Below are 15,000 nucleotides of genomic sequence, written 5' to 3'. Positions count from 1 at the left end.
ATAAGTAAATAAAAAACTGTGGAAATATAAAGAGAAATAAATAAACAAATAAAAGAAATTGTGGAAATTCAAAGATAAATAAATAAATAAATGCATGTGAAAATATAAAGACAAATAACAAAATATAAAATGATAATTATGAGAATATTCTTTTTTCACATTTATTTCGGTATATATTTTACTTTTTAAAAATATATATTTATTTTTTACATTTAAATTACTACATTTTTCTGTATGCTTGTCATTATTATTATTATTATTATTTATTTGTATATAATGTAATTTATTTATTTTTATCCCTTTACTTTTCCTAATTCCTACGCTCTTGCCGATAACGCTGAAACTCCACCTCCTAACACCTGAACTACCCCTTTAAGTGATAGAAACGTTTGGTGTGTGTCCCAGTAACCAGCATCAAACAGCAGAGGGCGCTCCCCCGCTGCATGCTGGGAAAGAGAGGCGCCTGCTTTCCTCCTCTGTGCCGCCCTGACACCATCACTACTCTTTCATTTCGTCATAACTGGCCTCCACGTATAAAAGATGACGCTTGAACTCAGATCCCGTGACGAAATGACTTGTTGTGACAACCCGTCGCAGTGATGTGATCACATGTATTGATTATTGATCCGAGCTGCCGGGCCGGTCGAGGCTCAGCAGATGTTACATAAGCAGATGTTTGTCTGTCAGAGGAGAACAACTGTAAGAGAGCAGCGCTGGAGTCGAGCTGGTAGGAATCCCTTCACTGCAATGTTAAGGTATTTGAGTATTTGCATGTGATCAGTCTGAACGATACGATGCACTTATGTCAGCAACAACATAAAGATGCTGTTTAATAATGCATCAATATAGATATCGAGCTCATGCCTGGGTACTTTGACTGTAATAGAGTATATTATATATATATTCTGCAGGATTTAGTGACGTGTTTTGTGTCGCCTAAAAGTTCAAATCTCAAGTACTCTTTATATCTCCGATCTGCAAAGTAACTGTAGTTTTCAGACAAATGTAGTGCTGTAGAAAGTACAATATGTCCCTCTGAGATGTCGTGGTGTAGAAGTAGAAATACTCAAGTGAAGTAGAAGTACATCAAAGTCGTACTTGGCGTTGAAGTGAAGGGGTTAAGATGTAAAGGAATGTGTGTAGGCAGGAGCTGGAGGGGGTTTCAATCCTCTCACGTCTCCTCCCAGTTTACCCAGCATGCCCCGAGGTCTGACCGTACCCAGCCTGCCCAGATTACCCAGCATGCCCCGAGGTCTGACCGTACCCAGCCTGCCCAGATTACCCAGCATGCCCCGAGGTCTGACCGTACCCAGCCTGCCCAGGGGGATGTCGCTGCCGAGGGCCGTCTCCATCTCGACCGTATCCCAGGCTCCTCGGAGGCTGCTGCAGGACTGCTGCTCTGTGCTGGACCATCAGACACCTGGAGGTACTACTGATACTGCTAATACTACTACTGATACTCCTAATACTAGTACTGATACTCCTAATACTACTACTGATACTCCTAATACTACTACTGATACTGCTAATACTACTACTGATACTCCTAATACTACTACTGATACTCCTAATACTAATACTAGTACTGATACTCCTAATACTACTACTGATACTCCTAATACTAGTACTGATACTGCTAAGATTAACATATATTTATCCCTAGGAAAATTTGTCTTGGACATAAAAGCTGCGACAGAAAAAAAACCCATACAAGAATAGTGTGAAATACACTCTAGTTAACGAGAAAAAACACACCCAAGTCAGGGTTACTCGCGGTTAGAAACACCGGTGAAATACACTCTTGTTCACGGGAAAGAAACACACCCAAGTCAGGGTTACTCGCGGTTAGAAACACCGGTGAAATACACTCTTGTTCACGGGAAAGAAACACACCCAAGTCAGGGTTACTCGCGGTTAGAAACACCGGTGAAATACACTCTTGTTCACGGGAAAGAAACACACCCAAGTCAGGGTTACTCGCGGTTAGAACTTTTGGTGAAATACACTCTTGTTCACGGGAAAGAAACACACCCAAGTCACGGTTACTCGCGGTTAGAACTTTTGGTGAAATACACTCTTGTTCACGGGAAAGAAACACACCCAAGTCACGGTTACTCGCGGTTAGAAACACCGGTGAAATACACTCTTGTTCACGGGAAAAAACGCACCCAAGTCAGGGTTAATCGTGGTCAGAAACACCGGTGAAATACACTCTTGTTCATGGGAAAAAACGCACCCAAGTCAGGGTTAATCGTGGTCAGAAACACCGGTGAAATACACTCTTGTTCACGGGAAAGAAACACACCCAAGTCAGGGTTACTCGCGGTCAGAAACACCGGTGAAATACACTCTGGTTCATGGGAAAAAACACACCCAAGTCAGGGTTACTCGCGGTCAGAAACACCGGTGAAATACACTCTTGTTCACGGGAAAGAAACACACCCAAGTCAGGGTTACTCGCAGTTAGAACTATTGGTGAAATACACTCTTGTTCACGGGAAAGAAACACACCCAAGTCAGGGTTACTCGCGGTCAGAAACACCGGTGAAATACACTCTTGTTCATGGGAAAAAACACACCCATGTCGGGGTTACTCGCAGTTAGAACTATTGGTGAAATACACTCTTGTTCACGGGAAAGAAACACAGCGAAGTCGCGGTTACTCGCGGTTAGAAACACCGGTGAAATACACTCTGGTTCACAGGAAAAAGGACACCCAAGTCGAGGTTGCTCGCGGTCCAACCAGGTCACATCAGACCACCCTGACATGGGTATATGTTTTCCCGTGAACTCATGTGCTCATACTACTACTGCTACTTTAACAGCATGAGTTCTAGTACTGCTCATTGAAGTAACTGTAGTTTACGGTAGTATATAAATATGGTAGTTTTACTGCGTAGAGTTCTACTAAAGCAGAGCTGCAGGTTTCTGATATGGTTTTTTTTCCTGTTTCTGCTGGAATGATAAATAAATCCAGAGCAGATTATAGAGCTGAGCTGCTGCACATGGCCCGTGTGTGTGTGTGTGTGTGTGTGTGTGTGTGTGTGTGTGTGTGTGTGTGTGTGTGTAGGATTAACCTCAAACATGTGTGTGTGTGTGTGTGTGTGTGTGTGTGTGTGATGGAGGTGACAGTGTGGACGTGAGCTGAAGGAGTCGTCTTCATGTACGGTGAGAAATATTAACATTTATTATTATTATTATTAATATTATTATCTTATATGAACGCTGCGTTTGCTAATTTCTAAATGTTATAATGTTAAAATTAAACATGTAAAAATATAGTTAAATTAAAAAGGTTCTGTCTTATTTACATGATTTACACGTTCACGTTAATTCTCTTATTTATTTACGCTTCTGTATAATTTTCCCCTTTATTTATCGATGCATTTATTTTTATTATTTATTAATTTATTTTTACATTTATTTATTTATTTTTGCACTTATTTTTTATTTATTTTTAAATGTATGTATTTATTTATTTCTGCATGATTTCAGCCTCATTATGCAAATGAGGGGGCCGTCACTCAACGTGAGAATACAATTTAAAAAAATAAATATACATAAATAAATTAAAAAGAAAATGAAACAGAAGAGTAAATTAATAAGATAATTAATACAAATATAAATAAATAAAAATAGTAAATTAATAAGATAATTAATACAAAGATAAATAAATAGAAAGAAGCAAATTAAAACAGAATCTCAATTTATGTCACATTTGATCAATTAATTAATGACTACATTTATTTGTAATATTGTTTTGCTAAATTTAATGACATATTTATTTATTAATTTTGTCCTCCATATTTAAGCTCCCGCTAACTAAACAACAACAATATAAACACATTACGCAACAAGCCGCCGCAGGATTAATGCTTTAAGACGTAGTAGTATTACTGTGTGTGTGTGTGTGTGTGTGTGTGTGTTGGCAGTTGGTTTAATCTCTCCAAACCGATCACATTGAACATCCAGAGAGATGAAAACCTGAAGAAAACCAGATTAAAAGTCCTCATTCATTCATTTATTTATTTATTTCATTATTTTTGAAACGTGCTTTTATTTTGAAAATATATTCGATCCTATTTTAGTAAGAAGACTTCACATGTCTTTATACGTTCAGTATAAGTTCATCAGGTCATGCTCACCGCTCTTTAAAACCATAATTCAAGTTGAAACTCAACACTTCCTGCCCTAGATGTTTCACAATAAAAGCCTAGGAAGTAGAACTACATAATAGAATGTGATCTGTGTCTCTGTGTGCAGGTCTGTGCGGTTGTTGCTGGGCGTTGCGTCCTCGCTACAAGCGGCTGGTTGATAATATTTTCCCAGAAGACCCGGAGGTAAACACATCTACATTTAATTAAAGGGTCAGTTCACCTGTCTGTCCAAGAAAGATCATAATCTTGACCTCGATGTGGTCGAAAGGGCTGTGAAATGTCAGTAAGTGGCCCTTGAGTTAAGACGAGTTTGTCAGACTAGACGTTGGAAATGACAGAAAATATATCTGAACACATAAATTGATAATTAAAATGTGAAATTTTAGAGATTTTCTTAAATGTGTATGGAGTCGCTGTGGACTGGACTGGAGTCACTGTGTGTGTGTTCAGGACGGGCTGGTGAAAGCCAACATGGAGAAGCTGACGTTCTTCGCTCTGTCGGCTCCCGAGAAACTCGACCGCATCGCCGCGTACCTGTCGGAGCGACTGACCCGAGAGCTGAACCGCCACCGCTACGGGTCAGTACACGCAGCACCGCCACAACAACCACAACAACCACAACAACCACAACAACACGTGTAACATCCAGCTGACATCATTGTGTCTCCAGGTATGTGTGCATAGCGATGGAGGCGATGGAGCAGCTGCTGCTGGCCTGTCACTGTCAGAGCATCAACCTGCTGGTGGAGAGTTTCCTCAGTACGCTGCGTCTGCTGCTGGAGGCCGACAAACCTCACCTCCACATCCTCGCCACCAACTCTGTACGTACTGCACACTCTAGTACACACTCTGGTGCACACTCTGGTGCACACTCTAGTGCACACTCTAGTACACACTCTAGTGCACACTCTAGTGCACACTCTAGTACACACTCTAGTACACACTCTAGTACACACTCTAGTCCCCTAGTGTGACATTAACATGATGTATTAATAAATAATGTCTCGTTAATGCAGTTTGTGAAGTTTGCGAACATCGAGGAGGACACGGCGTCGTATCATCGCAGCTACGACTTCTTCGTGTCTCGCTTCAGTGAGATGTGTCACTCTGAACACGAAGACGCCGACGTCCAGAACAAGTCAGTAGTCTGTTCCAGCTTTATTATTATTATTGTTATTGTTATTATTATGGTTGTTTATCTCAGCGTTGACGCTAGCCGTTAGCTTCTCCAGTGTGAGCGTTTGCTCCTGTCTAGGATCCGTGTGTCGGGGATCCGCGGTCTGCAGGGCGTGGTCAGGAAGACGGTGGACGACGAGCTGCAGGTGAACATCTGGGAGCCTCGTCACATGGAGCAGATCGTCCCCGCCCTATTGGTCAACCTGCAGCAGCACACACACACCAACAAGTACGCACACGCACACACACATACACACGCACACACATACACACACGCATACACACGCACACACATACACACACACATACACACACACACACATACACACCACGATTATCTATATTTAAACTTATAACTTAAACTTAAACTTAAAAAACAAAACTAGAAACTTAAACTTAAAAACAATGATCTTAAAACTTAAAAAAATAACTTTTACTTACAAAATACAAACTTAACCTTAATATCATAAACTTAAAACCTAAAAACCCAAACTTAAAAATCAAACTTAAACTTAAAAACAACTAACTTAAAATAAAAAACAATCAAAATTAAAACTTAAATAAACTAACTTTAACTTAAAACTTAAAAAACTAACTTAAAAAAAAATACAAACTTAAATTTAAAACTTGAACTTAAAAATTAAAAATAACTAACCTAAAACTTAAAAAAAAAATTCAAACTTAAAAAACTTTTAACTTAAACTTAAAAAAACAAACTAAAAAAATTAACTTAAACTTGAAACAAACAAAAAAAAAAACTAAAACTTAAAAATTTAACTTTGAACTAAAAATAAACCTTGAAGTTAAAAAACAAACAAAAAAACCCCCTAAAAACCTTAAACTTTAAAAACCCTTAACTTAAAGTTCATTAGAATCGTCATATACATACTGAACAGGTACATACATGAAATTAGACCTGTGTTTAACCCATCCTGAGCATTAAAACCAGTCGCTCTTTAAGATCGTTTCTAATATTTATAGATTAAATCTGACTGGTTTTCTTTAATGAAAGTTCACTCTTGACCTCGATGTGGTGGAAAGATACAGAAAATGTTAGTAAGTGGACCTTGAGTCTTGAGTTAAGATTGTTTTGTCAGACCATAATGTGTTGTGTGTGTGTGTGCACGTGCAGCGGGTCTCCAGCCGAGCAGACCGAGGTGTGTTTCAGGGAGCTGTTGGGACGAGCTGCTTACGGACACATTAACAACGCTATCAAACCTGTACTGATGTAAGATACACACACTTTGTGGTACAGTAGTAGTAGTACTTGTAGTTGTAGTAGTAGTAGTAGTATCAGTTGCTGTTAGCAGTGGTAGCAGTAATACTACAGTAGTACATATCAGTAGTATCCTCTGTGTGTTTTCAGGCACCTGGACAGTCACAGTCTCTGGGAAGGACGAAGCTTCGCTGTTCAGTGTTTTCAGATCATCATGTACTCCATCCAGGTTAGTCAGTACTCTGAAGTACACTCTACTACCACCTAGTGCTGCTCTGAGGTACTAACACTACACTCTACTACCACCTAGTGCTGCTCTGAGGTACTAACACTACACTCTACTACCACCTAGTGCTGCTCTGTGGTACTAACACTACACTCTACTACCACCTAGTGCTGCTCTGAGGTACTAACACTACACTACTACCACCTAGTGCTGCTCTGAGGTACTAACACTACACTACTACCACCTAGTGCTGCTCTGAGGTACTAACACTACACTACTACCACCTAGTGCAGCTCTGTGGTACTAACACTACACTACTACCACCTAGTGCTGCTCTGAGGTACTAACACTACACTCTACTACCACCTAGTGCTGCTCTGTGGTACTAACACTACACTACTACCACCTAGTGCTGCTCTGTGGTACTAACACTACACTCTGCTACCACCTAGTGCAGCTCTGTGGTACTAACACTACACTACTACCACCTAGTGCTGCTCTGTGGTACTAACACTACACTCTACTACCACCTAGTGCTGCTCTGTGGTACTAACACTACACTACTACCACCTAGTGCTGCTCTGTGGTACTAACACTACACTCTACTACCACCTAGTGCTGCTCTGAGGTACTAACACTACACTCTACTGCCACCTAGTGCAGCTCTGAGGTACTAACACTACACTCTACTACCACCTAGTGCTGCTCTGAGGTACTAACACTACACTCTACTGCCACCTAGTGCAGCTCTGAGGTACTAACACTACACTCTACTACCACCTAGTGCTGCTCTGTGGTACTAACACTACACTCTACTACCACCTAGTGCTGCTCTGTGGTACTAACACTACACTACTACCACCTAGTGCTGCTCTGTGGTACTAACACTACACTCTGCTACCACCTAGTGCTGCTCTGAGGTACTAACACTACACTCTGCTACCACCTAGTGCTGCTCTGTGGTACTAACACTACACTCTACTACCACCTAGTGCTGCTCTGTGGTACTAACACTACACTCTACTGCCACCTAGTGCAGCTCTGAGGTACTAACACTACACTCTACTACCACCTAGTGCTGCTCTGAGGTACTAACACTACACTCTACTGCCACCTAGTGCAGCTCTGAGGTACTAACACTACACTCTACTGCCACCTAGTGCTGCTCTGTGGTACTAACACTACACTCTACTACCACCTAGTGCTGCTCTGAGGTACTAACACTACACTCTACTGCCACCTAGTGCTGCTCTGAGGTACTAACACTACACTCTACTGCCACCTAGTGCTGCTCTGTGGTACTAACACTACACTCTACTACCACCTAGTGCTGCTCTGTGGTACTAACACTACACTCTACTACCACCTAGTGCTGCTCTGAGGTACTAACACTACACTACTACCACCTAGTGCTGCTCTGTGGTACTAACACTACACTACTACCACCTAGTGCTGCTCTGTGGTACTAACACTACACTCTACTGCCACCTAGTGCAGCTCTGAGGTACTAACACTACACTCTACTACCACCTAGTGCTGCTCTGAGGTACTAACACTACACTCTACTGCCACCTAGTGCAGCTCTGAGGTACTAACACTACACTCTACTGCCACCTAGTGCTGCTCTGTGGTACTAACACTACACTCTACTGCCACCTAGTGCTGCTCTGAGGTACTAACACTACACTACTACCACCTAGTGCAGCTCTGAGGTACTAACACTACACTCTACTGCCACCTAGTGCTGCTCTGAGGTACTAACACTACACTACTACCACCTAGTGCTGCTCTGTGGTACTAACACTACACTCTACTACCACCTAGTGCAGCTCTGAGGTACTAACACTACACTCTACTACCACCTAGTGCTGCTCTGAGGTACTAACACTACACTACTACCACCTAGTGCAGCTCTGAGGTACTAACACTACACTCTACTACCACCTAGTGCTGCTCTGTGGTACTAACACTACACTACTACCACCTAGTGCTGCTCTGTGGTACTAACACTACACTCTACTACCACCTAGTGCTGCTCTGAGGTACTAACACTACACTCTACTACCACCTAGTGCTGCTCTGTGGTACTAACACTACACTCTACTACCACCTAGTGCTGCTCTGAGGTACTAACACTACACTACTACCACCTAGTGCTGCTCTGTGGTACTAACACTACACTCTACTACCACCTAGTGCTGCTCTGTGGTACTAACACTACACTACTACCACCTAGTGCTGCTCTGTGGTACTAACACTACACTACTACCACCTAGTGCTGCTCTGAGGTACTAACACTACACTACTACCACCTAGTGCTGCTCTGAGGTACTAACACTACACTCTACTACCACCTAGTGCTGCTCTGTGGTACTAACACTACACTCTACTACCACCTAGTGCTGCTCTGAGGTACTAACACTACACTCTACTGCCACCTAGTGCTGCTCTGAGGTACTAACACTACACTCTACTGCCACCTAGTGCTGCTCTGAGGTACTAACACTACACTCTACTACCACCTAGTGCTGCTCTGAGGTACTAACACTACACTCTACTACCACCTAGTGCTACTCTGAGGTACTAACACTACACTCTACTACCACCTAGTGCTGCTCTGAGGTACTAACACTACACTCTACTGCCACCTAGTGCTGCTCTGAGGTACTAACACTACACTCTGCTACCACCTAGTGCTGCTCTGTGGTACTAACACTACACTACTACCACCTAGTGCTGCTCTGAGGTACTAACACTACACTCTACTACCACCTAGTGCTGCTCTGTGGTACTAACACTACACTCTACTACCACCTAGTGCTGCTCTGAGGTACTAACACTACACTCTACTACCACCTAGTGCTGCTCTGTGGTACTAACACTACACTACTACCACCTAGTGCTGCTCTGAGGTACTAACACTACACTCTACTACCACCTAGTGCTGCTCTGTGGTACTAACACTACACTCTACTACCACCTAGTGCTGCTCTGAGGTACTAACACTACACTCTACTACCACCTAGTGCTGCTCTGTGGTACTAACACTACACTCTACTACCACCTAGTGCTGCTCTGAGGTACTAACACTACACTCTACTACCACCTAGTGCTGCTCTGAGGTACTAACACTACACTCTACTACCACCTAGTGCTGCTCTGTGGTACTAACACTACACTCTACTACCACCTAGTGCTGCTCTGAGGTACTAACACTACACTCTACTACCACCTAGTGCTGCTCTGAGGTACTAACACTACACTCTACTACCACCTAGTGCTGCTCTGTGGTACTAACACTACACTCTGCTACCACCTAGTGCTGCTCTGTGGTACTAACACTACACTCTACTACCACCTAGTGCTGCTCTGTGGTACTAACACTACACTACTACCACCTAGTGCTGCTCTGTGGTACTAACACTACACTACTACCACCTAGTGCTGCTCTGTGGTACTAACACTACACTCTACTACCACCTAGTGCTGCTCTGTGGTACTAACACTACACTCTACTGCCACCTAGTGCTGCTCTGTGGTACTAACACTACACTCTACTACCACCTAGTGCTGCTCTGTGGTACTAACACTACACTCTACTACCACCTAGTGCTGCTCTGTGGTACTAACACTACACTCTACTACCACCTAGTGCTGCTCTGAGGTACTAACACTACACTACTACCACCTAGTGCTGCTCTGTGGTACTAACACTACACTCTGCTACCACCTAGTGCTGCTCTGAGGTACTAACACTACACTCTGCTACCACCTAGTGCTGCTCTGTGGTACTAACACTACACTACTACCACCTAGTGCTGCTCTGTGGTACTAACACTACACTCTACTACCACCTAGTGCTGCTCTGTGGTACTAACACTACACTCTACTACCACCTAGTGCTGCTCTGTGGTACTAACACTACACTACTACCACCTAGTGCTGCTCTGTGGTACTAACACTACACTCTGCTACCACCTAGTGCTGCTCTGAGGTACTAACACTACACTCTGCTACCACCTAGTGCTGCTCTGTGGTACTAACACTACACTACTACCACCTAGTGCTGCTCTGTGGTACTAACACTACACTACTACCACCTAGTGCTGCTCTGTGGTACTAACACTACACTCTGCTACCACCTAGTGCTGCTCTGTGGTACTAACACTACACTACTACCACCTAGTGCTGCTCTGTGGTACTAACACTACACTCTACTACCACCTAGTGCTGCTCTGTGGTACTAACACTACACTCTGCTACCACCTAGTGCTGCTCTGTGGTACTAACACTACACTCTGCTACCACCTAGTGCTGCTCTGAGGTACTAACACTACACTCTGCTACCACCTAGTGCTGCTCTGTGGTACTAACACTACACTACTACCACCTAGTGCTGCTCTGTGGTACTAACACTACACTCTACTACCACCTAGTGCTGCTCTGTGGTACTAACACTACACTCTACTACCACCTAGTGCTGCTCTGAGGTACTAACACTACACTCTGCTACCACCTAGTGCTGCTCTGTGGTACTAACACTACACTCTGCTACCACCTAGTGCTGCTCTGTGGTACTAACACTACACTCTGCTACCACCTAGTGCTGCTCTGAGGTACTAACACTACACTCTACTACCACCTAGTGCTGCTCTGAGGTACTAACACTACACTCTGCTACCACCTAGTGCTGCTCTGTGGTACTAACACTACACTACTACCACCTAGTGCTGCTCTGAGGTACTAACACTACACTCTACTACCACCTAGTGCTGCTCTGTGGTACTAACACTACACTACTACCTCATAGTTCATACAGCAGGTGACTTTTAAACCTCTCAGCAGTCTTAACTGAACTTGTACTTTAACTGAAATGAACTTCACCCGTATGTTACTTTTAGTAATTAATTAATTGTACGTAATTTAAATGTTTTTAACTTAATTGTGCTTTTTTGAGAATAAAAATCACAAATATATGGAAAAAAAAACGTTGAGATTAAAGTTATACATTTACAAGACAAAAACTCGGATATTCTTTGAGATTAAAGTCGGAAATTTACGAAAAAAAAATCAGATACTTTTTGAGAAAGTCATAATTTACGAGGAAAACAATCAAATATTCTCGTAGATTATGAAGTCGTAAATTTGTGAGAAAACCCCCCACAAATTAACGTAAATAAACTCGGATATTCTATGAGATTAAAGTCGTAAATTTACGAGAAAAAACTCAGATACTTTTTGAGACTAAAGTCATAATTTACGAGGAAAAATCTCAAATATTTTCGTAGATTATGAAGTCGTAAATTTGTAAGAAAAAAACACAAATTAACGTAAATAAACTCGGATATTCTATGAGATTAAAGTCATAATTTTGCATGAAAAAATTCACAAATTTTTGGGAAAAAACTAGGATATTCTTTGAGATTAAATTTGTAAATTTGACGAGACAATAACTCCCAAATTTTCATAGATTCTAAAGTCGAAAAAGTCAAATATACTCAGAGACTAAAATTGTGAATTTAAAAAACATTCATTTCAATCTTAAAAAACATTGAAGTGCATTTTCAGTACAGTTAAAGTAGTTTTTACCTGTACTATAACTCATCTGAAAAGTACTTAAGTGTGTTGTATGATCTGTTTATCTGAGCGGATACCTGTCTTCTCCTCAGTCCCAACATTCACACCTGGTGATCCAGCAGCTGCTGGGTCACCTGGACGCAAACAGCAGGAGTCCGGCGCCGGTCCGAGCCGGGATCGTGGAGGTTCTGTCTGAAGCTGCCGTTATAGAAGCGACCGGATCTGTAGGTCAGTCAGAACCTGTTCTACTAACTATATATACAGTATACATGTGAAGTACTATAACCCTCTGTGTACTGCAGGTCCAACAGTACTGGAAGTGTTCAACACGTTACTGCGACAGCTCCGGCAGAGTGTCGACTACCAGCTGACCGGTTACTATGACAACGCCGGAAAACAGAAAACCACCTCGACGGAGGAGAAGACGCTGCAGGACGCCGTCATCAAAACCATCGGTGAGACTTCCCGTTGTTGTTGTTTGGTGGTTTTCAGTGTGGTCGCTTCATCTGAACGTGTGTTTTCCTGTCTCCAGGATCCTTCGCCAACACGCTGCCCGTCTACCAGAGGTCAGAGGTCATGTTGTTCATCATGGGGAAGATCCCTGTTCCTGGTATCTACCCCGCCCTGGGGTCGCCCAACGCCGGGTACGACCAGCGGTACCTGTTGTTTAGAGGTTTAGAGGTTTAGAGGGGTTTAAAGGGGTTTAAATGTGTTTAGAGGTGTTTAAAGGTGTTTGAAGGTGTTTAAAGGTCCTGACTGCCCGTATCCGTCTCAGGTTTGAAGGCAGCAGGATGATCCAGGTGATGCTGTTGAAGTCTCTGCTTCAGGTGAGTACTGAACTACCAAACTACCTACTAAACTACTACTGACCTACAAGTGAACTACCTACAGTATTAGACTGTCCTCTCTCTCTCTCCTCCTCCTCTCTCTCTCTCCTCCTCCTGATCCTCCTCTTCTCTCTCCTCCTCTCTCCTCCTCCTCAGGTGTCGGAGCGTTATGAGAGCAGTAACCTGTTGACGGCGTTGCCTTCGTCCTTCCTGGAGCCTCTGCTGTCCTTCACCCTGATGGAGGATCCAGAGATCCGTCTGCTGGTTCTCTCCATCCTCACCTCGCTCATCGACCGGCGCCACAACGCCGCCAGACTCGCCGCCGCCGCCACCACCGCCGCCGCCACCGCCAGGTACGACTCAGATCACATGACCAGAGAGCGCTGCTTCCTGTGGCTGTTAGAGTCACAGTGAAGGATGACTTCTGGTTATTATAAATCAGTATCTCCTGTGTAATTAGCAGTAAAACGTCATCATTCTTATTCTTATTCTTCTTATTCTCTGTTATTTCTGTGTGTTTACAGCGTGACGTTTGATATCTCCGTGCTGGAGCTGAAGGAGGACCGCTGCTCTCGACAGGACAACTTGTTCATTAGGAAGGTGAGAGTGAACACGTGAATATAGTTGATCTCATTAATCAGAAATCACATGTGATAAAAGTGTTTCAGTCATGTCTTTTACTCCAGATAATACCATCATTATCTGGTTTAAAAACAAATGTTACTCTGAGACAACGAGATAATTAACTTGTAATCTTACAATAACTTTTTAAAACTGCATAATAGAAATCAGAGTCAGGTTTATTATTTCCAAGTGGGTTTTCATTCTATAGAATGTGCAATGTATCGGTTATAGAATGCGTAATGTATCGACTATAGAATGTGCAATGTATCGACTATAGAATGCTCAATGTACCGACTATAGAATGTGCAATGTATCAGTTATAGAATGCGCAATGTATCGACTATAGAATGCTCAATGTATCGACTATAGAATGCTCAATGTATCGACTATAGAATGCGCAATGTATCGACTATAGAATGTGCAATGTATCGGTTATAGAATGTGCAATGTATCGACTATAGAATGTGCAATGTATCAGTTATAGAATGCGCAATGTATCGACTATAGAATGCGCAATGTATCGACTATAGAATGTGCAATGTATCGGTTATAGAATGCGCAATGTATCGACTATAGAATGCGCAATGTATCGACTATAGAATGTGCAATGTATCGGTTATAGAATGTGCAATGTATCGACTATAGAATGTGCAATGTATCGACTATAGAATGCGCAATGTATCGGTTATAGAATGTGCAATGTATCGACTATAGAATGCTCAATGTATCGACTATAGAATGCGCAATGTATCGACTATAGAATGCGCAATGTATCGACTATAGAATGTGCAATGTATCGGTTATAGAATGCGCAATGTATCGACTATAGAATGCGCAATGTATCGACTATAGAATGTGCAATGTATCGGTTATAGAATGCGCAATGTATCGACTATAGAATGCGCAATGTATCGACTATAGAATGTGCAATGTATCGGTTATAGAATGCGCAATGTATCGACTATAGAATGCGCAATGTATCGACTATAGAATGCGCAATGTATCGACTATAGAATGCGCAATGTATCGACTATAGAATGCGCAATGTATCGACTATAGAATGCGCAATGTATCGACTATAGAATGCGCAATGTATCGACTATAGAATGCGCAATGTATCGACTATAGAATGAGCAATGTATCGACTATAGAATGCGCAATGTATCGACTATAGAATGCCCAATGTATCGACTATAG

At 42.4% G+C, this 15,000-nt stretch overlaps 1 protein-coding gene across 3 annotated transcripts in view; it reads left to right on the top strand.

Moving 5' to 3' along the window:
• The first annotated feature begins 334 nt into the window (after positions 1-334).
• LOC141762953 (protein EFR3 homolog B-like) overlaps positions 335-15,000 on the top strand; it is a 21,557-nt gene continuing 6,891 nt past the window's right edge. For 2 of the 3 annotated variants that reach the window (XM_074627142.1, XM_074627141.1), the window contains exons 1-15: positions 335-773; positions 1,224-1,426; positions 4,264-4,340; positions 4,608-4,735; positions 4,828-4,978; positions 5,174-5,295; positions 5,413-5,562; positions 6,466-6,561; positions 6,700-6,778; positions 12,445-12,580; positions 12,655-12,807; positions 12,885-12,996; positions 13,128-13,179; positions 13,336-13,532; positions 13,704-13,779. In XM_074627142.1, the coding sequence (XP_074483243.1) occupies positions 658-773; positions 1,224-1,426; positions 4,264-4,340; positions 4,608-4,735; positions 4,828-4,978; positions 5,174-5,295; positions 5,413-5,562; positions 6,466-6,561; positions 6,700-6,778; positions 12,445-12,580; positions 12,655-12,807; positions 12,885-12,996; positions 13,128-13,179; positions 13,336-13,532; positions 13,704-13,779 (1,848 nt within the window). In that variant the 5' untranslated portion in view covers positions 335-657. Of the gene's footprint in view, positions 774-825; positions 1,427-4,263; positions 4,341-4,607; positions 4,736-4,827; positions 4,979-5,173; positions 5,296-5,412; positions 5,563-6,465; positions 6,562-6,699; positions 6,779-12,444; positions 12,581-12,654; positions 12,808-12,884; positions 12,997-13,127; positions 13,180-13,335; positions 13,533-13,703; positions 13,780-15,000 lie in introns of those variants that run through there. The other variant, XM_074627143.1, reaches the window with a different exon arrangement.

This window comes from Sebastes fasciatus, chromosome 24 (assembly GCF_043250625.1).
Source record: "Sebastes fasciatus isolate fSebFas1 chromosome 24, fSebFas1.pri, whole genome shotgun sequence".
Classification (NCBI taxonomy): Eukaryota; Metazoa; Chordata; class Actinopteri; order Perciformes; family Sebastidae; genus Sebastes; species Sebastes fasciatus.
Note: the sequence above shows the minus strand (reverse complement) of the source record. Positions and strands in the feature narration are given on the sequence as shown.